Below are 22312 nucleotides of genomic sequence, written 5' to 3'. Positions count from 1 at the left end.
GTTCAAATTGTCTCAGTCGTAGTTGCTGCAGGAATAACCCTCCGAGGACTAGGAGGTCAATGGAGGAGGACGTGACTTTTGAGGCTCCTGCAACAATCTTTAAGAAATAGCAAAAGAGCACATCATTGTGGGGCCAGATTGACCCCCACAATAATGTGCTCTTGGTTCGACCCCCACAATAAGATGTATTAGTAATATTTCAAGATAACAGGTGGGTTAAGTAGTATGGCAATCAGTTTACCACCCCTAAGACCAGTTCCCTTTAATTCAGTCAACACTTATCCATAAATATGTACATATATATATACAGTAATGACTTTGAGGGTGACACGGGCTGTTCTGCACTGAAAACTAGTTTTGATAATCTACAATTTATTAAGGAAGCAGGAATTTACATATAATGTACTATTTGAATGGCGCAATACTTCTATAATTTAAATTAAAAATGTACCAACTGAGATATTGGATATCTTCATCATCATCTTCATAATCACGAGAAACAGCATCATCCAACCCGTCAACCTACCTATCGCGAATTTTACTATAGCGACGCCACAACCCGCCCTACGTCATCTCTGATTGGCTTACATTGAAGTACTCGCCAAACTACAATCATCCTCCCACACCAACCCAAGCTGCTAGCAACGAGTACTAGCCAATCAGAAGCGTAGTAGGGCGGGCGAAGCCTTCACAGTAGTAGGATTCGAAATTTAGCTTGTAGCAGTTTGTTGTAAAGATGGCGTCAATAATGGAGGGTCCACTAAGCAAGTGGACTAATGTTATGAAGGGTTGGCAGTATCGGTGGTTCGTATTGGATTATAATGCCGGTTTATTGTCTTACTACACGGTATGTTCCTTTTTTTGTGTATGTAAATGATAAACTGTTCCTCTCAAGTACTTAAATTGTACAAGTTGTTGCTTGTTATTAAGCACAAGTCTGAAAATGGCCTTGTGTTTGTCAGAACTATCTCAGCTGACAAAAGGAGACGAGTCCCTTCAATGACAGATCCACAGACTGACCAATAACATTAGTCCTCGGGGGACATTCGACAAATCAAGTCGATCTTCCTATTACACTGCCGCAAATGTAGCTAACCAGCTAACTGGCTAGCAGGGCTGGACACTGGGATCGACTCGTAGGGATATTATTCTAATTAGTTCAAAGCATCAGGTTAGAATGAGAGACAGACTGATTTGTTATTCGAGGTAATTATCGCCAGTAATTGAACTAGAGAGCCGACTCTCCCTGAGTTGCTAGCCAAATGGCTAACAGGACACCGCAGGGGGAGTCTGTCGCTGTTGACTAAGCTAAGATAGTTGTGTGTAGTTATATTTTTCATCTAGGATCAATAAAATCACTGTATCCTACTCTGGAGCATAATGATGATGCCCAGGTGAAAGAACCCGCGATCGTCGAGGGTTGGAGCCTGGCTAGAATAAATCAGTATTTTGCTGTATATTTCAGGAGAAAGTCCCTGAAATGTTCCACAACTGTGAGAATGTTTCATTATTTTGTTACCAGAATGATGATAGTTTGTGTTGGTACACGAGCAATTTGAATGAATGGTTCGTATGCAGTTAGCCATCGATTAATGGAGTTGGCCTTTTTATGACTCCACGAAGTGATTTGATTGATTGATTTGATGTTTCCTGTACTTCCTGACAGAACCAAATACAATGCTGTGCTGCAGATGATGCATGATCTCTGCATTTGTGATTTAGTTTGTTCACATGAGACATTTTGATTAGTCATGGCAGAGGAACCACGTGTGTTACTGATAATATTAAAAGGCAATAGACCAATAACCAGTGATGTGTTCTTTTGGTGGTTTACAGTCAAAGGACAAAATGATGCGAGGGTCACGAAGAGGGTGTGTGCGACTCAGGGTAAGATTCCCACATTCAACATCATCCTGCTCCTAAACGGCCATCTTGCATGTTTATAATGGATCGTCTGCATGCTTGGCTAAATTTCAGAGAACCCAAAACTGAAGATTGTACTTAAGGACGATTACAACTCTTCCCTCTCATGTATGCTTGTATAACAAGGGTTCCTTCTGACATGTGATTTGTCTGGGCTGCAAAATTCTTCTGTTATACATTGCATTATACAGTGGTCATCCATTGTATTCATTACTTTATGGGATGACCTGTTCTGCCTTAGTTTCATTGTCTCTGTCAATTAAGATACAGTGTTTGCCCTCAGTGTTTTTAATATTTAGTAATATCCACTAGATGGCAGTCGTTGTTTGTAGGTTTTTTTTTATCCAAGTAGAGCAGTCAACCACAACACCTTTCAATTAGACATTTGCCTTGTCTGTCAGTTTATGGTAACTTATTAGTCCATGTTTTCTAGTCACAAAGAAAGAAATCATTGTTCCATGACATTCGCGACAGAGAGAGAGAAAAACACTGAGACACTATCGACTGGTTTTAAGTAAATAATGTGAGTTGTCAGGGCAAAGATAATTTACTGTATAATGTATAGTTCATCAATAATGCAATTTAAGTCCTGTGACAAAAGATACAAGCCCATTGCCAAAAAAAATATGTATTTGTTGCTTTTCATTATTTCATAATGCTCAAAGACAGTTTCGGTATGCGCACAATTTAGTTTGGTATTATCTTCCTGAAATGAACAAGGCTTTGTGTGACAAAGTTATTGTTTATTTGGCAGTGTATGTTGCCCCAAAACCTGTATAGATAGTTCGGCGTTAATGGTGCCATCACAAATTTACGAATGCCGTGTGTGCTAACGTACCCCCAGACCACCGTGGATGCTATTTTCTCCCCAAAATACTAAAAGCAGCGATTTAAGAAATTGCAAAAATGCATCCCAATCATGTGTCCTGGCAGTGACCAGTGGTCATCGAGGATCGTCACGCAGAAACAGACAAACTCATTCAATAGGCTTCCCGCTTCCCCTGCAATGATCACATCCTGTTAATGACTGTTTAGTGCAGTCAAAAAATAAAAAAAACTATCATCGTTACTTCCTGACCTTGTCCTTGAAAGTTAATCAGTTTATGGCTGTGCTAGAAACATTCTACGAAGCAGGTGAATTGGTGTCTTCATTTATTTTCCCATAACAGTCTAAATATCTTGAGAGGCTCATAAGAAATCTTAACACTGATCCTGATATTCCAGATTATTATACATTATAACTAGACCTCTGCTTTATATTTGAGTTTTTTTAGGTAGCTGACTATGGCAGGTCAGCGGCTTGCTCATGATTGTTGTGTCGTGTTTTGAGTTTCTCGTAATCCGTGTTGTAAAATCCACATGCGTGATATTCCACATATTAATGAGCGTATCCACTGCTTTATAGCTGCTGTTGCTTTTACTGCGTGCTGCTTAAGTCACACGCCCTGTTTCTGTTGCTAGGAGCGAATGTCCCAGTTAGCCACCGGGCCATTTCTCTGCAGTTCTTTTTCTCCTGTTGGCTGCTAACCGCTGGTCCCTGGTGTCGGATTCTCTCCACCCTTCACTGCTTTTCTCCTCCTTTGCTCACCAAAATCCCACCTCCTCCTCCTCCTCCCCTCACATTCTCTCTCCCATGTTCCAAAAGGCTGCACTCGGATGTGTAGTTGGGTAGAAACAGAGAGCGATTGCGAGGAGGCGATAAGACGAGACGAAAGGAGAGGGGGACATCCTGAGAGGGTAATTTACCAGAGACGGCTGGTCGGGGGCCGATGGAACATGTGGAGGGCATGAGGATGGAAATGGAACGCAGAGAATGACGTGTGTCTCGGTGTCTGACTGGCTGCTTCCCCCCCCCCTCTCTCTCACTCACGGTCTCTGTTTGCCCAGGGAGCTGTGATCGGCATTGATGACGAGGACGACAGCACATTCACCATCACCGTGGATCAGAAGACTTTCCATTTCCAAGGTGAGATGTCCCCTGTCTTCCTGCCCCCTCTTATCTCTGCTCCCATCACCGGTGTGAGCTCTCTCTCTCTCTCTCTCTCTCTCTCTCACTCCTCACTCACCCTTTAAAGACAAAGTCAAAGTGTGCTGTGTGCAGCAATGCTTCTTTTCCCATGGATTCTTCATGCTCCGTGAAGTTGGACCAAAATGCATTTCTGGTGATTAACATGGTTTGTTCTACTGCAAGCGAGACAGATTCTTCTAGAAGAAGACGTTGGTAATGTTTTTTTTGATCCTTTTGGTTTCCTTAACTGTGGCTGAGGAGGGAGATTGCTGCTTGTGCGTTTCTGCAGTTGAGCCTCGGGGAATAAGGGATTCTGCTGAGCTGGAAGCTGAGCTCAGATCTCTTCTGGTTGCTGCCGCTGGTCGCCCTTTACTGCTCGCTGTCTTCCGTCCAGTCACTTTAGGGATAGGATTGGCTCCCCAGCTACAGAATCACCCCCTCCCGTCCTGCCAATCCTTCCCTCCTTTTGACGGGGAGTTGTCCAGTCCTGTTCACCGCAGACATCCTTTTTTTTTTTTTTTACCGGGTCTTTCTCTAACCTCGTCCACATTTCCGTCTTCTTTATTTTTTTAGTTGTCCATTTATATAAATTATTCCACACACTTCACCTCCACCACCCCATTTTTTTAAAAAGTCACCCTCCACATTCCATGGACCCCCCACCACTCTCGCCACCTCCATGCCCTCTCCTATGTCTGTCTTCCGAAGCTGTATGCTGTGGTTCTACAAACGGAAGGGTAAGGAGAAAACCGTGCATGTCTGCCAGTCCAACGCGAGAGGATCGGGAGGAGGTGTCTGTTGTGTGGGATGTGCAGTTAAGGTGGAGCAAAATGTGCAGTGCGGTCCAGATGCATTGGGTTGTTGTGAAGGTTCAAGGACAGATTATGTGAATTCAATTTGGTACGAAGCGTTGGTGCGGGATCCTGAATAAAAAAATCAAATGTTTACACAGACTAGAGCGGCTGGGTTATCGAGAAAGTGGCTGTCTTTGAACTCTGCTAGATCGCTGTGGTGTCTTTCCTAGCCGCACCTGGTTCCAAAGCGATGCTCGGTGCCGTTAGTTTATTGAGAAAAGGTTAGCGTGCTACTCTTTCCTGTTCTCTATGAGCTTCTGTAGCGAGTGGATATTTTTAAATGACTGCTTGCTGCTTATGTCACCAAACAAAGTTATGCAGTGACAGCAGTGCAGACCCAACGCAGCGTTTTGTTTATTGCCACGGAACCTTAATGCATTCAGTTGGTAATGAAAACTCTTTTTTTTTATCACTTGCGTTTACAGTGAGGATAAATTATACTCAACATGGGCTGAATGGGCTGGAGCAAGAGTATGACCGTGTGATGGTAGGAGATGAGCGCAGAGTTTAAGAAGGTTAAAGAAAGGCAATGCTGGTGGAAAACATTCGCTTTGGTTGATTTGTGGCTCATTACGTGTGTCGCGATGAGCCCGAGTCGTTTCTGTTACGGGACAGCTCTGCTCTCACAAGTTAAATTGTTGTTCTGAGCCATCGGCCACTCGGCTAGCGTGGAGTGCAGCTCTGCACCGTCTTTCTATTTGGAGAAGCATCCATTATTCATTATTCCCTCTCCCCCAGCGATGCATCAGAGTTGCTTGAGAGCCATTTAGCTTTCCATCTTCTTCTCTTTCTCTCTCACGTCTGTTTATCTACATTAGCAATCGGTCTCTGGTCTTCTCCTTCGTCTTCATCATGGCCACCCTGATGAGACGGAGAGTTAATCTAGGATGAGCCCATGCCCTGTGTCTTGTCTCACATTGAATTTTCCTGTACTGTCACTGTCTCGTCCCATCACTTTTTAGAAAAGGTTGATTTTATTACTGTGTTCTCTCAGGGCTCCGTTAGCGCTACGTGTTATGTTTGAAAGATATGATCTCAGTAATATCTTTTAGCATTAGCGTAGTCGCATGACTCACCAAAGCAACATTCCTTCACTGACCTCGTATTGCATTCATTGAGAAATTGTACATCGTGCGTCAGAGCACATTAGCGTAGGTACAGCGTCATTGAGAGGTTGGAGTCATGAGAATCCGGTCGGCTGTCTCCCCCAGTGGATGATGTACCGAAACATTTTATCAGATGGCAGGAAGAGAGAGGCAAAGGGGGGGGGGGTTCATAATTCACAGGGGGGGCTTTGAGCAGAGGAATGAACAGCAATATGGGGAGAGGCTGTGTTGTAAAGAGTACTCTACCTCAATCGCTGAGATGGGATCAAAGAGCTTATATTAGGAATGTACAGGTAGAGGAATTAGCTTAATGTCCGAGTTTACTGCTGTGAAGTGCAGCAATAAGCTGCTGTGAAAACGTGCTTCTCTTCTCCGTCTTCCTGTTAGTGAAACGTCAGAGCACCCATTAACAGGCACACCCTGTTTTTCTCTACGATGTGAAACTCCTGCACCCTTACGTGGTTAAAGAGGCGTTGTTAAACTGGAGTGGCAGTTCAAGGACGAAGAAGAACTTTGATTACTTTTACACTTTGCACTTTTGTTCGCCTTTTAAAATTGTTGCATCACAATAAAAACCCTTAATAATGACTCTTCTCCTTTTCAATGTGTAAAATGTCATATTGTATCTCACGATATAGAAAATTAACTAAATATATTTATTCTAGGTATTGTTCGCCCTTAGAAGTATCGATCACCAGGGCGCCAGATACCGCCTGCACTGCTGTACTCGGGTGGTTAAACATTGTGCGCTGGTCTCATCGTGTTCTGTCAGTTCTTCTGCCTCTGGTTTGTCCCTCTGTCCTTCTTTCTTCATGGAGAATGTGGTCGAATGCGTTGCCGCTGCAGGTTAAAGTGATGGATCGGTGCGTGACGACGCGCTGCCTCGTAGTTTCGTTGAGTGGACTGACTGCTCGCGCCTACCTCGCCCGACAGATTACGGTGCGAGCGCCCGGCCAGGTTTAAAACACTTGTGACACGCGTTATGGAGATGCAGTATTTAATCTGAAACATCTGCTGAGCTAAAACGCATTAGCCGCAGTAATCTGTTGCTCTGGCGCGTCTGAGCTGAGGGGAGAGTGAGAGGGCGGCTGGGTATCGTCTGAGTGGATCGGCCTGAGCCTCGGCTTCCATTTAATGTCTTTAAAAGCGTTCCTGCTGTAGCGCTGCTTGGCCTCTGTGCCCGCCGTTCCCAGCTTGCTATGGGCAGAGGCGGGTTATGTTTCTCTTCAACCCATCAATCTAGCTTGCAGCTAAATTAAATCCCATAGCGCCATGTTTAGGATTTTACACTTGCGTAACTTAGATGATGATTGAGTCCCTCTTTTTGGGTGGATTTACTTTCTGCTCTTTTGCAATTAATGAGCGCAAGAGGTTTCCAAGAATCCGGCTGGTACTTCAGAATGTAAGTGAGGGCTAAAAGACAAAGATATTACATGTCTTTTTTCCACGTAGATTACACCGAAGCTGTCTTTTTGCTTTGTCTTTGTGCTAAACGGAGCCACCTGCCACCCAGCTGTGGCTTCATGTATGACTGATGTTTAAGCGAATAACAGCTACGGTGAATGAGCATAATTTTGTGTTCCTTTAAGGAGCTTTCTTTGTCTCTGGCGTATAAAACTTCCAGACATCTCATGTGATTCTCTTAAATTCGTTCCATTTCACCACCTTATCTGATTGCTGTGTTTGACCTTTGTTGTTTACCTTAGCTTAGCTGTAAAGCTTATTGTTTTCCCCTCCATATGAAATAATGTAAAAAGAGAAATCTCATGCCTATCTGTGATATGACAATTACCGATCATCATAAGCTCTGAACGTTAGGTATTTGTAGTTTGGAGGAAAAAAAAAACCTGCATGGATATTCGGCATCATCGCTGCGTCACCACTTCTCACCACAGTTCACCGTTGTGTTGTTGGAAAATGTGATTCACGTTGTTTGTCTGTGTCCTCCTGTTCTCAGCCCGAGATGCCGATGAGCGGGAGAAGTGGATCCATGCCTTAGAGGGAACTATCCTTCGTCACACCCTCCAGCTCCAGGTAAATCGTAGTAAATGTGTGTCTGTGTGTGTCTGTGTCCAAACTTCCCTCAGTTGCATGAAAAAATGGTTCCGATGTGAGGCTCCGTGACATTTGTTTGCCTGTTTATAAGTTCCATGTCATTTTATTTTACAATTTACCACTTATTTCCTATTGGAAGATTATTATGATTATTTGTAAGCCCACTGCTCGTGGAATGGCCTTAGGCTACCTATGAGCAACTTTTAAAGGAAAGAAATGAAGAAGAAATAAAGTTGAACGTTAGATATTGAAGGTTTCACTGAGATTTCTTCTTCTGAATATAAGGTTGTGTTCGCATGTCCTGTAGATAGTGCAGCAGGAAGCATTCATGAAACAACCTTGAGAGTAACTTTGTTTGTCTTAGATCTTCTTACCGCACCTTTGTATTTGTGTATTGTTTCTGTTCCTGCTTCTTTTCCTCAAACCGAACTTTGTGCCGCTCCTGTCATTTATTTCCTCCTCCTTTTTACCGTCATGACAAACCTTTTCATTTGCCCTCTCTCCAACCTGTTTTTTTCCCCCCTCCCTTCCCACTTTCTGTGATGAATCCTTCCGAGGTGCTTCGTGTGCCTGCTTGCGTAGCACGTACGCTTACAGTTTGTACACTCACTTATGCAGGGTTGGAACTGCTGTCGTTGCATCATGTGATCCTACACCGACCAATCCTAAGAGCTGCTTGCTTGATCAACCAAACCCTGCCTGCCCTGCCTCAGCCAATCGGAGCGTTTGTTAATGCATGTTACTGTCGGCCCTTGCTGCTTCTGCTTTGTGCGTTTCTCTGTGGCCCGTGGGAGAGGAAGTGTGTATTTCCTGCCGGGGGAGGGTCCTGGATTAGCTCAGCTCTGCTTTCACACCAAATCCTCCGCTGATAACTGCCGCCGAAGGATAGACTGAAGACGCGCCGGCCGTAATGCTCGCAGTACAAAGGCTGCTGTGGTTAATACTGAGAGAGATCGCAGTGAAGAGCAAGAGGAGGAGATTGTTTACTGTTTCTGTGTGGAGGAGGAGGAGGAGGAGGAGGAGGAGGGGTGTCTGAGAAAGAACACTTATTTCACCAGAGCTGGTGGTTTTGTTGCTGGAGGGAGTGAAAACCAGAGTAGCAAGGAAAAATAAAGAGAAATCAACTTGTGCCGGGCTAAATGGCCTGACGGGAGAAATGTACAAGGTTAACGCAGCATGTTCATCGGACTGAGGCATCCAGTAAGTAAAGACGCACGCAATACGCTAAAGGAAAACTCCAATGGCCGCAGTGTCCTGCTGGGGCAGCCGCGTTTCAAAGTGGGTCACGCTGAGTGAAAACACACACTAGTGTGAGGAGGGGCCAGGGTGCTGGGCAGTTCTTTGTGGGCTCTGGGGCAGTTGAGCTAGTGTGTGAGTGTTTATAAGTGAGACTTTGCACGGTGATCCTGTTTGTCACGGAAGCTCTCAGGCACATGAGTGGGAGAGAAGGTGCCGATGTCTGGGAATAATCCTGGAATAGGATTCAGGAAGCCAAACGCCGTTAGTGTTTTACGCTGTTTGGGGTTTTATTCAGCTGAATTCACTATGAAGTGTTATTTTTTTTAAACCATTTTGAGAATGCTATGGCATATAATCCGCGGTGTATTAGAGAGCTGGAATAAATTTATTGGCAGCATGTGACTGAAAATAATTGCTCACGATGGAGTGACAATAATTACACAGACACACACGTTCGCATCATTGCGTCAGCTAGTTTTTGATTTAAGCTCAGGCTGTCATGAGGCCAGCTACATAAACAGAGAAGTTACCTTTGATCCATTTGAGGAAGTTTGATGAGTTAGCTGCAGGCTTCGTGGCTGCTTCTTTGACTCGGACTTCGTTGACAGTTTGAGTCGGCACTTTACATAAATGTGGCAGTCGATGGCGTTTCTGCACATTCCTCTGACACCTTCTGTAACGGGAAGGAAGGCCCCCACGCACCGGGGGCAGCCCTGGATTTTGCAACGCTACAAATCCGAAGTAGCAGTAGCACCAAACAAGGTTTGATAAGAGCTTGATTAACTAGCAGGGCCTCTGTTTATTATTGTGTTGCTCGTTGCCAGAGTAACTATTGTGCAGCAGCACCTGCATGATATGTTGTTGTTGTTGTTGTTGTTGACGGTGGTGCTACTGTGTCAGCTGGACTCTACTTCCTTGGCAGACCTATTGAGATAGATGTCTGACCAGTGGTCTCGTAATCACTTTTCAAATGGCGTGCGTGTGTGTGTGTGTGTGTGTGTGTGTGTGTGTGTGTGTGTATTTCTGATTCTGATGGGGCTATTGCGATGAGCCGGTTAACAAACAATGACTCTTAAGGGCTACATCTCCCCACGTCGGTCAGTCGCTGCATTCTCTGCTTTCTCTGGAGCTCCTTGATTTACTTCAGTTGAAGTGTGAAATATGCTATTCCCAGAATGACCCGGACATGCAGGCAGACAGACCTGCTGGCCTTTTTATGCAGGCTAGCATTTAAACCGTAGTGTTCAGATCTCCCACGGGACACTATGCAGCTGGAAGATTCTCCTGAACGGTTGATGTTTCTCTCCACCATTTTGTGTAGCAGTTTAAAAAGCTCGCCTGGCCAGGAGGTACAAAGTTTTATTTAGAAATGAGTGTTTATTACAATATGTGACTTGTATTATTGGGTGGTGCCTGCGTACTTCGACTGTGCAAGTTACTGGCATCGCATTTTACGTGGACTCGGTTCAGGTGTTTGCTTCTCCATCACCAGGAGGCCGAGACGGGATTTGTTCCGTCAGTTCAAGACTTTGATAAGAAGCTAGCTGAAGCTGATGCCTACCTGCAGATTCTGATTGACCAGTTAAAGGTAGGAACACCTAACATGTTTGCCACTTGTTATTGGTGATATGATGAATGTAGTCTACATCTGCCACTGCTGAGCATCCAAGGGTTAGATACTATATTGGAAAGAATGAACACTCGCGTAATGAAGAACCTATTTGAATAGGAATTCCAATTCCAAGAGGTATGAACAATTTAAAAAAAAAACGTTTTTATTGTTCAAACCCAGAAGATGTATAATATTTACACTGTCATTCTGAATTTTATATAAAATGCTGCGCTGGGGTCCTGTGTGCATTGTGTTGCGTTACGTTTTCTTTTCATGCACGGTAGGTGTCTCACTCTAATTCTCTTCCTTCTCATCTCTCTGTGTTGCTGTCACCCAGCTGTTTGACGAGAAGATCAAGGAGTCTAAAGAGGATGAGTCATGCAGCGTGAGTAGCAGCACTGCCCCGCTGTCTTTGTGTCAGCTCTCTGCTCTGTCCTCCAGCAACAGGGGAAGCAAACCAGCACATGGAGCTCCGGTGTTTGCTCCATTTGCTCTTTGTAGCTATGCAGAATGATTTTTTTTTTTTATGGTTATCAGTTCAGAATTTGCATTGAGTGTAACCTACATTTTCTTGAATTTGAAAAGCCATCAAAATGGTTGGACCTAATGTTTGCTCAACTGTTTTTTTTTTTGCCAGCGACCCAACAAAACCTTTTAGTTTGCTGCCTGACAGGCCAGACTTGATAAGCGGCTACGACAACTGTCGGGCTTCAACCAGTCATTGAGATTATATTCTGCAATAGTCGGTTTGTGTGCGCAGTTTGGCAAACATAGCAAAAAATATAATTACATTTCGCTCGCAGCCCAATGATTAAATCTTCAAATGTCCCATTTTATTTGATCGTCTGTCAAAAACCCGAAGATATTCAGTTTTCAACCTTTTGAACAAAGAACCAGCGCGTCCTCACGTTTAGACATCTGGATCCTGAGAAGCTTTGACGCATTGGGTGGTTAAAGATTTGCACCTCTAATGTACTGACAGTTAGCTCCTCAGCTAAATGCAGCACGCTGAGGGTTTTGGAGATACAAGCGGACACACACAAACTAGTTTCAGTTATCTTCTAGCGGTGTTTTGTAATGTGTGAGGAAACGGTCCGGTTTCAGGACATTGTGGTTGTTTACCAGCGGCTGCGTGATTCACTTCCCCCCAGAGATTAATGCTCGCTTCTCATCACACCGGCTTGTCATTCGCTTCAATACGAGTGATAATATCTTATAGATTTCCACTCGTAAGCATCAGTATATTGATGTTTTCCATCAGTGTCACTTTGTCTGCTGCTAAATATCAGCGTCTCAGCTTTTGAACTTTGTTCCAACTTATTTCCTTCTCCTTTTTTTTTTAATAGAAAATTGAAAATTTAAAGGCAACTACTTGTGTAAGTTGACAAATGACACATTCCCACCTGTATTTAAGCTTTCAAGTCGGTTCCTAGTTTTGAATTCTACTCGTCTTTTTCTTTCAGGGCATGGTCGAGTCCATCAAGCACTGTATTGTACTGCTACAAATTGCCAAGGTACGCACTCATAGCAGCGCAGTTTGATTCGTCTGTCGGCAGTTTGAAATGCTATTTTATTGTTGTAAATGTTCTCATCAGACTGTTTCGGTGTGTGTGTGTGTGTGTTACCTGCCCTCTGCTTCTGGGTGGTTCCCTGCTCCAGTTCCTCTCTGGCTCCGTGGTTAATGAGCGTGGAGCTCCGTACTCGTTTCATCGCATGTTCAGCGCTTTGTAAAGGAACAGTCATTTCTGTTTAATGTTATTGTTGGGTGAGAATTTCTACCTGTCTGTCTATATTTTTTACACGGTGCATCATTAACAGTGATGTTGCCGTCGATGCTGACAGAAATCCCGCTTCTGCCATGTGATGAAAGGATTACCACTTATGAGCATTTGGTGAATGTTTTCGAGTGCTGAGAGGGCTGGCTCTCCTTGCTTTCTGCACCGCAGATGCTCGGGATGCTTTATAAAATGACTCTAAAGTAGTCTAATGTTGTCTTCTCAAAATTTTAAGGACCAAAGTAACGAACAGCAACACGCAAACGGACTTATAGTAAGTTTGACGTTCTCCGTCCACGACAGCGATTTAAATCAAACAAACTGCTAACTTTCTATCTTTGCTGAATTTATTCTCCACTGTAGATGATTGAATGAATCAGACCTCTGTAGTGCATGCTTTGTAATTTGGAAGCAGCTTCTATCTCAAGCTGGTTCCCTCATTTCTGCTACCGCTTTCCTGCTGATTAAAGTCAATCATTTCCTGATTTCATCTGAAGCAGAGTTTGGGAACTATTCTTTTCTTCGCTAGAAGATAATAGTACTTTTTTTTTAATGCAAACATAGAAAATGCACGATGTGGTATAATCTCTGTGTTTGTAGACTATACATTAGTGTTTGCATGCCTGGGTACGAGAGAATGACGCACTTTACCCAAAAATTAGAGTTGAATTCACCATTGATTTGTCATACTGTCACACTGATATTTAGATGGATTTATTGCAACCTTTTCCAAAAATGTTGGCGCTCTGTTGTTGTTTTTTTCAATCACTTCAGTTGAAAACGGTGCAAAAGCAATTTATCGAAAGTTGTACCTCAGCTTTTTTTAATTTTATGAATATGTAGTTCTGTTTTATTCCAGCAACACGCTGAAATTAATTCAGGAAGCCATTTGTTTCCATTCTTCTTAATGGAATGCACATTTTTCACACGTCCACAGTGCGTGATTTCCAGGCAGCACACTTAATAAATCAGATATTTAGCCTGTAATATGTTAGAGCGTCCTATAGCACCACCAAGGAAATTGTTTTGAATGGCATTTCCTGGCTCACAAAACAGTTGTGAGACTTTTAGACCACCCTGTAAATTAACAAAACCCAATGGGTACTTGGAACTGAGTGGAATATTAGGTAATGTCATGTGAAATGTTTGTATGTGACTAACTATTGTGGAAAAACTCTGCTGTGGCCTTGGAAGCAGGAGTCCCATAGTAGCTGCACAGCTCAATGGCTTCCATTATTCCTATAGCCAACTTAATCTCACTCATTAAATGCAGTATTCAGAATTATAAATAGCAAGGCATACACTATCTACACATTTCTATATGTGATTAGCCATGTGCTTTGCAGTTTGGAAAGATCTAAAATGTCGCTTTGCCTGAACGCCTGTAATGTGTAGCAAAAGATCAATACACTGCCGGCCTTCATCTAAAACAGTGAAATAAATAATGATAATTTACTGACCTTCTCAAGCTGCATCAGCAGGGGAATCGCTGTAAAGTGCTGGAATCGTTTTAACGGCGCGCAGCAGCGGCCTGTTCTGTATTTAGCTGTCAAAAATAATTGATGGGCTTTGATCGGTTTAGGTTTGCTCTGCTGCCTTAAAATTACATTAAACCAAAAGAAAAATAAGTCCATCGTGACACAGCAGTTTTAGCTGTGAGTCTCTTCTGTCTGTTTGCGCTCACTTTAAAATGTTCTTGCAAAATCCAGCCGTGCCGCACCAATATTTACTATTTACTTGGCTGTAATTAGCAGCCTTCACTTTACTTTTCGCACGCGGACTAAGCAACCATCAGGCAGTGCAGAAAGGAGTTGGAGAGCAAAGAAAACGGGCAGAAAGCTAAAGGATAAGAGAAGTTTGAACAGCAGAGAAAATGAAGGTGAGGTGTCAAACCTAGGTTCTCTGAATAAGATTTCCAATTAGAATTTCCTTTTTAAAGTTTGTAGATTGCATTTGGAGTAGATTTAGCAAAACAACAATTTTACATCACGGGGTCCTCTACCCCTGTAGTAGTTCTATTTTTATGTACGGTGTTGCATCATGGGATTGTGTGTGTCTGCCATGTCTGGTCTAATCTGATTTTGGTGCTGACCTGCTACTGTAGTTCTTTTGTTCCAGACATGCGTCGGGTTGGACTCTGTCTCAACGTGTCTGTTTCTGCTCCTCTCAAATGACCCAGTCAAACTGTAAAAAGCTCTAAAACTCAGAGACAGGATTGAATAATGGGATATCACATACTTTATTGACGGGACCTAGTTTCAGTGCCACCGAGCCCCGAGGGCAAGTTGGGGGAATAAAAGGTCGATATGGTTTTGCTTAATCTCGTGGTGTTGTCAGCGTTGGGTCATCAGTGCCCGTGACCCCATTAGGCTTACCCACACGGCCTGCTTTTTATACGTCGGCATGTTTCGGGGGTATTGATGTCGGGATGAGACGATGGGATGTGAATATCCCCACAAGTTTTCACCGCTGGGTTAATCTTGAAGCGGAGGAGACCGCCCGGCTGAGTAAATAACGGCACGCTCGACTGGCTTCAAGAAGCGCTGTTTGTTCTTGTGCAGAGCTACTGCTGGTATTTGAATGTCAAGCAGTGCCCTTAGTCTCATATTGATTTGATTATTGGAACCCGGAAACACTGTTATTTCCTGGAAATGCGAGGGGAAGGAAAATTGATCTTCCCAGGCTAGGGTGGTGCATATTTCATTTCCCTGTTCATTATGTGAAGTAGGTCCATCATTAAACTGATCTATACACAGACTGGGAATTTTATTACCACTGGCATATGGCTTGATGAAAGAAATGGGCGTCAGTTACGAAGTCGGCACAGTTGGCTTTAATTTAAATCCAACATTTTAGAAAGAGCAGGAAGTGGAAGGGGCTGCTTTTCTTGTTGTTGATTGCAAAATTGTTGTTGTTTATCCCCTGCAGAGCACCATCAACCCAGTGGACGGGATCTATCAGCCCCCTCTGGACACTCGTGTAGAAAACACCACGATGCCAACGCAGACCACGCTGCCCACAGGTTGTCCACATCTGTCTTGTCGCTGTTTCTTGCACACGTTCACGTTCCAGGGTTGACACGCCTCATCAGCCCACCTCGTCCAGAGAGTTGACAACAGCGCCCTCTCTCTGTCACGCATTTTGTCACAACGTTCCATGAAGCGTTTGCGCGTAATTTATTTTTTTTACATTTTGAGAGTATCACAATGATCCTAATTTTTTAGTAAGGCGTTCAGAAAAATGAGATAAAACATGAAGGAAGGGTTATTATCCAGGGTTTTAAGATATGTCTTTATCAGCATTTTAAGGTTAATTTTTAGAATAGAATAGAATCGGTATGTTCCTAACTACAGTACCCAGTGAGGTGGTAGGGAAGAGGAATAACAGAGTCCTGCATGCTTATTACAAGAGTTTCTTTGCAGACTGTGGGTCCTTCTCAGTCGGACCGTTCGTTTGCTCATTCTTATGGATTTCTGGCATTGATGTAATCTCGGTTCATTTCGAGACCTCAGTCTAAACTCATCCGCGTTCTTATTTTCCACCTGAAGATGCTTCTCAGCCGTGTAAATCAGACCAACGACCCTCCACGTTGCCTGTTGGTCCCATTGTCACAGTGATGGGCAGTCTGCAGACCCCGACTCCCAACAGCACAGGTAAAGATTCACTTCAGTCTTGCAGCCAATGGCTTCATCACAACACTGACAGCTATGCTGGAGCGTGTGCGTTGCTGCTGCATGTCCAACTGTTAGCAGGAGAGCTATGGATAGGTTTTGATTAAACCTTCTGGAGTGGTGGGGAAGTGCCCAAGAAGCAATCCATTAGATTTTGGTAATGATCCAAATTCAAACTGGGCTGTGTTTGGTGGACGTCTTTGCTCTCTGAGTGCCTTGGAGTTTATTGTTGTTGAAGTATATGTGGATAATGCAACCGATTAATTTACAAATAAACATTAGGAACATTAATCCGATTTACAGTTCATAGGTTTTAGGTTTAGACAGTTTTCTGACTTCTATTACAATTAATAATAGAAGTTATTATTGGTAAAGACTAAAGATAATGCTATTTCATGTGGAGTGCTGTGTCCGTGAACACGAAGTAGCAAAACGGCACGGTAGAAAACCGAAGATAAGCAGAGGCTCATGTCTGTTTGTCTTCTGTGCTGAGACGGCAGTATTAAAATTCTGCACTCCGCACTAGGGAGGAAGGCTGCAGACTCTGGAGCGCTGTCGATACGCTCTGCGTCGGGAGCCATCACTATTTCAAAGACGTCACGTTACTGCTGAACCAGTCCCAGTTACGGTTGCTCTAGCATCATATTGATCTGATCGGGGCCTTGCGTGTGCGGTGTGAATGGCATAGAAAGGAAACTGACAACAATAAATGTTTTTCTTGCCCCTGTCAGGGAGTGGCCCATCAGGCCCCAGCAGTGGCGTCGCCTCCCCCGCTCACATCCCAATCCCCTCGCATTCTGTGCCAGACTTCTCCTATTCGTCCAGCGAAGATGAGTTCTATGATGCTGACGAGTTCTACCAGAGCAGCACCTCCCCCAAACACTGCATAGCGTGAGTATCGTGTCACCCGCCTCCCGCCTCCCAGCAGCCAACACTGCACAGTGAACCTAACTTAAGAGCCGCGCTGCAAATTTAGCATTTAACGGGTGAGGTGGGGAAAATGATTTTATTGGACAACTAAAGTCAGAGAGGTTTGAGACATAATTTAAGTCCCACTCATCACAAATCGCTCACGTCTGCTCCCATTATCCTCCTCCTCCTCTTACCCTCAGTCCCTCAGGGCCTCCTGCTGCCTCGCCCCTCACCAATGAAGAAACCGCGTTGAAACGACCAGATACCACCGAGTCTCTCGACTCCTCCATGTCCAACGGGACCACAGACGCAGGTAAAAATGGAAATAATGCACAGATCTGTTTTTGTGGTTGTTTCTGTATTGAACACAAACCTGCTGATGTAGGAGATGGCAATGGGAACGTTGATTATTGCGGTCGGCTGAGACTTGTCCCACGCTGTTGTCTCCAGAGCAGTTTGAGTGCCACGATGACCGTGATGACGACACCGAGGGCGAGTCTGTGGAGGAGCACAAGAGCGTCATCATGCATCTTCTCTCCCAAGTTCGTTTGGGCATGGACCTCACGAAGGTAAAGACCCCTGGCCAGCATACTTGGCTATGAGCCTCCCTCCATTCCTGATTTCATTCTCTTGCATCTAATTTTCCCCCACATTGTTTGTGCAGGCTGTTTTCTCCTGAACAACCCACTCAGCTACCGTTTCACTTCATTACATTTCACAGGTGGTGTTGCCTACCTTCATCCTAGAAAGGAGGTCTTTGTTAGAAATGTATGCGGACTTCTTTGCACATCCCGACTTATTTGTGAGGTACTGGTCAGCTATTTCATTGGTGCGAGCTGTTGTGGCGCACTCTCGAATATTTAACTTACCCATTATTCAGAAATATTAAGACTAACTTCTCTGACTCTGACTAGTATCGCCGAGCAGCCGGAGCCTCAGGAGCGCATGGTGCAAGTGGTGAAGTGGTACCTGTCAGCCTTCCATGCGGGGAGGAAAGGTTCAGTGGCAAAGAAACCTTACAACCCAATCCTGGGGGAGGTCTTCTTCTGTCACTGGGATCTGCCCGGCGACGCGGAGGTTCCACCTCCGCAGATGGTGAGTCCAGATTTAAAAATGTTTTACATTTATTATATATCAATATACAGTTGGAGGAAAAAAACTGTTTAATTTCAAGCAAGTTGTCACTTTTGCGCCAACCCTCTGGCTCCCTGTAGAATCCACAAAAACACTACTGATGTTTTATTTGCAAACACTAAATAAAATAAAAACTCTGTGCTGGTTGCCTTTATATTTGCATTTCTATTTATTTTTCCATATGACAGTCCCCAAGCATTAATTTTAGCATTACCATCGTCCTACAAATGACAGCTGCTACACAGAAGTGTGATGGAAAACTCCATCTCATGCTGCTGTGACTCTTTCCTCTGACCTTCAGGAGGCGGTGTCAGATGGTCCAGTTCCCTGGTCTTCAGCTCAGAGTGTGCGTTTCGTGGCGGAGCAGGTCTCTCACCACCCGCCTAGTGAGTCTCAAATGGAGTCACTCATTTCATCATCTGCCTTTTGAAAAGCAAAATGTAATCTTTATGTGGGGTGTCTTAATTCTGATTTTTATTGATTTATTATAATTGATTGTTAACCATTGCTTTCTGCATGTTTGACACTTTCCTACAAACCTGTATTTCCTGTCCTCTTCCTCTAGTTTCTGCGTTCTACGCAGAGTGTTTAAGCAAGAAGATCCAGTTCAACGCTCACATATGGACTAAGTCTAAATTCTTAGGCATGTCCATCGGTGTCCATAATATTGGCCAAGGTGCCCAAAGCTCCGCTGCATACACTTCACAGCAAGATGTAACTTTCCCCACCACATAATGGCCCAGTGATTAATTGTGGTTCTTGTCTCAGGTTGTGTGTCCTGTTTGGAGCATGATGAACATTACATCCTCACCTTTCCCAATGGATATGGCAGGTTCGCGTCACTATTCCTGTTTACGGCCGTCATCGCTGAACAACGTCTCAACATTGGTTGATTACTATGCGCATCGCTAACCGTTAGCCCCACTGTCCAGGTCGATTCTGACGGTTCCTTGGGTGGAGCTGGGTGGGGAGTGCAGCATCGCCTGCTCCAAATCGGGCTACAGCGCCAACATCGTGTTCCACACAAAGCCCTTCTACGGAGGAAAAAAGCACCGGGTCACCGCTGAGATTTAGTAAGGGCACGCTTAGTACAGTCTAAATCCCTTCTATGATGCAGGTCTCCCTTAAGTATAAACTTATTACAATTCCTGAATATTTCTCTTTCAGTTCACCCAATGACAAGAAGTCTTTCTGCTCCATTGAAGGAGAATGGAACGGAGTGATGTACACCAAATGGGCAACTGGAGTGAGTCCTTTCTTTCATTCTGTTTGTATGAAGGAATCTAACTTTCATGAACGTTCATAACGGAATACATTTCGATGTGTTTCCAGGAAAACACGGTGTTCATAGACACAAAGAAGATGGGTATCGTTAAGAAAAAAGTGAGGAAACTAGAAGACCAGCTTGGCTACGAGGCCAGAAGGTAAGAAATGGAACTCGCCTCTCGGCAGTCTCGTACGTCTGATCCTCATGATTATGAAAACTCTGACTGACTTCGGCTTTCACCCGTTTCATTCACCAGATTGTGGAGAGACGTGACGTTGAACCTGAAGCTGAGAGACATTGATGCAGCAACAGATGCCAAACACCGACTGGAGGAGAAGCAGAGAGCCGAAGCCAGAGAGAGGAAGGCGAACGAGCAGCAGTGGGAGACCAGAGTGAGTGAGAAGCCTGTTCTTCTAGAAGCGGAGTTAATACTGTGACTGTAGACAAGCAGCTGAAAACATAATTAGACTTTAACCTGTGAAATGCACTGTTTCTAGTGCTGGAAATGTCATATCCAAATGTAGTTTAATTACAGGATCAGCTTGAATGAAGTTGTTTCAGATGTTTGCGTGTAATAATTTTTATTGCTTGTGTGTTTTTGCAGTTATTCCACGAGGATGGGGAGTGCTGGGTCTACGATGAGCCTCTATTAAAGAGATTAGCTTCTCAGAGGCCGTGAGGAAGACGACACACACACACACACTCTGATACACACACGTATGCATAAAGAAATGCACACGCGAGAGTCTTCATAAGAACTCTTTTGCAGAACTCGTTCTTTTCCAAACCTTGGAATGGCTGATGATTGAATATGTACACTGCTTTGCATTTGACTGTAAAATAACAATATGGAAATGATTGAAATCAAATGGCTTTGAAGGTATAACATGAAATTTGGTAAAAGCGCCTCATTATTTTGGGCAATGTTTTTCCACCGACTTCAACATGAGACTTGGGAGCACGTAGTGAAGACGGGGCCTGTTGGACGCATCGCTCCTCAACTCTGAACTTTGACCGCACCTTTCATCAGCTCCACAGGAAGAGCCAGATTAGCACAATGTTTCTTTTGTTTGTTTGTTTTTCAGAAGGGGTGTGGGGCCATATGATTGACAGTGTTCCACTCAAATCTGAAATAAAAAGGTGTTCTACATCTCAGGGACTCTGGCGACTGATAAATGAAAGCTGCTGCTCCCTCTGAACGTCTGACGGCCTTATGATGGAGGAACAGATGAATCTCAAAGTGTTGGGAGATTCTCAGCTTTCCTGCTACTAGTTGTAACTTGTTTGTATACAGATATACGTATGATGGATATATAAATATATTCTTTATTTTCAATGCTCATTTTTTTTTTAGATTTCTTTTTGGCAATAGTGTAAAATATTTATGAATGAACTTTATGGATTTACCTCTGAAGGAATCATTCCATTTAGCCTTTTGATTTTCTGTTCTCATTTTGAGTTAACTTTTGTCACCCATACATTCCCAATATGTTACCCCCCCCCCCCCCCCCCCGCATTGTTACCAGACGCAAAGCCCTGCACAAGCCATAGCATCTGAGCACAGTGACGTGGAGCGCTGTAATGGATGTGCGGAATATATGCAATACAGGGATTGCCGACATCGTCTGTCAACACATTTAGGTGCTCGTTTTGCCAAGAAGTTCTGGACACAAGGCAAAAGGAGCATCTGGACAAAGGACGGATCGGTCCTCTGGAACGGTGGCTGTGCTTCCTGAAGGCATTTATGAACAAATTGTTTACACTTTTCTTTCCATGATGAGGATGGAGGCCTGTGACTGTCAAGTCTCCCTTTTGGTTCCGCACATCATCTGCCTTTGTTTGCTGTCCAAAAACCCAGAGTGGATCGCATCATGGTTTACTCTTGTGATGTCAGCTGTTCAGCTTTCATGTTACGTCTGTAGCCCAGACGCTGTTCAACTGGTTCAGATTTCCGCCAACTGTTTTTTGAACCAATATTGACAATTACATAGATGATATCTATCCTACTGTACACTTCTGCTTTCTGACCGTCGTCCATTCTCTTGTTTACCATTACATGAATTGGTTATAAATGCAAAGTTATAGATACAATGCAAAAATAAACACGTTTCTCTCAATGCTATAGCAAGCTCTTAACCTACCTTTGTGGTTAATAGATAAGAATTAAATATTGCCTCATGTTGGTATTTGGATTTGATTAAATGTAGCCTGGGTTATTGAACTACTAGATAACGAATCTGGTGATAGAGTATATAAATACATGTATGTAGTTCTTCATGTACCCCGAGTGAGGCGCTTGGTGAAGGTGGTTGTAGCTGTTAATCCTCTGACAAACAGAAATGCCTTCAGAAACGAGCCAAATGAAATTCTGTCTCCAAGCTAAATTTAAAGCCATTTTCTTTTTCCTTATATGTCCAGTCTTTGTAATTTATATTGACCCGAGGCCTTTCCAGACATTTCAGTGTCGTTATTGCCTGATAGAGAGCAATCAAAATATGTTTTATAAATTTGATCATAACTATCAATTGTATCCAATTTCCTGTTTATTGGTGCATATTATAAAATCTCCATGAGTTTATTCGTGCAAGTATCGTGTCGTGGTTCTTTAATATGAGGAGAGGGTGAGCATTGATTGATTAGGGTCACATTTAGCTCCATCAGATTAATTTGTGTGTATCAGATTACTGTCCATTGAGTACAATGCATACAAGTACAAAACCAACCCGTGCTACTAGCTGGGGAAAAGCCTTTGTGTG

General features: G+C 43.7%; 1 protein-coding gene across 1 annotated transcript; it reads left to right on the top strand.

Moving 5' to 3' along the window:
- Positions 1 to 736: 736 nt before the first annotated feature.
- osbpl9 (oxysterol binding protein-like 9) lies at positions 737 to 22144 on the top strand. The gene is made up of 24 exons (XM_068743106.1): positions 737 to 847; positions 1837 to 1887; positions 3811 to 3889; positions 7849 to 7925; positions 10678 to 10773; positions 11135 to 11182; positions 12144 to 12173; positions 12261 to 12311; positions 12808 to 12846; positions 15501 to 15594; positions 16121 to 16225; positions 16975 to 17134; positions 17356 to 17468; positions 17606 to 17724; positions 17877 to 17962; positions 18070 to 18250; positions 18591 to 18675; positions 18855 to 18965; positions 19058 to 19121; positions 19222 to 19362; positions 19457 to 19535; positions 19622 to 19713; positions 19813 to 19948; positions 20161 to 22144. The coding sequence occupies exons 1-24, from the start codon at positions 737 to 739 to the stop codon at positions 20233 to 20235; spliced, it is 2223 nt and encodes a 740-aa protein (XP_068599207.1). The 3' UTR covers positions 20236 to 22144.
- Positions 22145 to 22312: the final 168 nt, after the last annotated feature.

Source organism: Brachionichthys hirsutus, chromosome 9 (genome assembly GCF_040956055.1).
Source record: "Brachionichthys hirsutus isolate HB-005 chromosome 9, CSIRO-AGI_Bhir_v1, whole genome shotgun sequence".
In the NCBI taxonomy this organism is placed as follows: Eukaryota; Metazoa; Chordata; class Actinopteri; order Lophiiformes; family Brachionichthyidae; genus Brachionichthys; species Brachionichthys hirsutus.
This window is presented reverse-complemented; position numbering and strand designations above follow the sequence as displayed.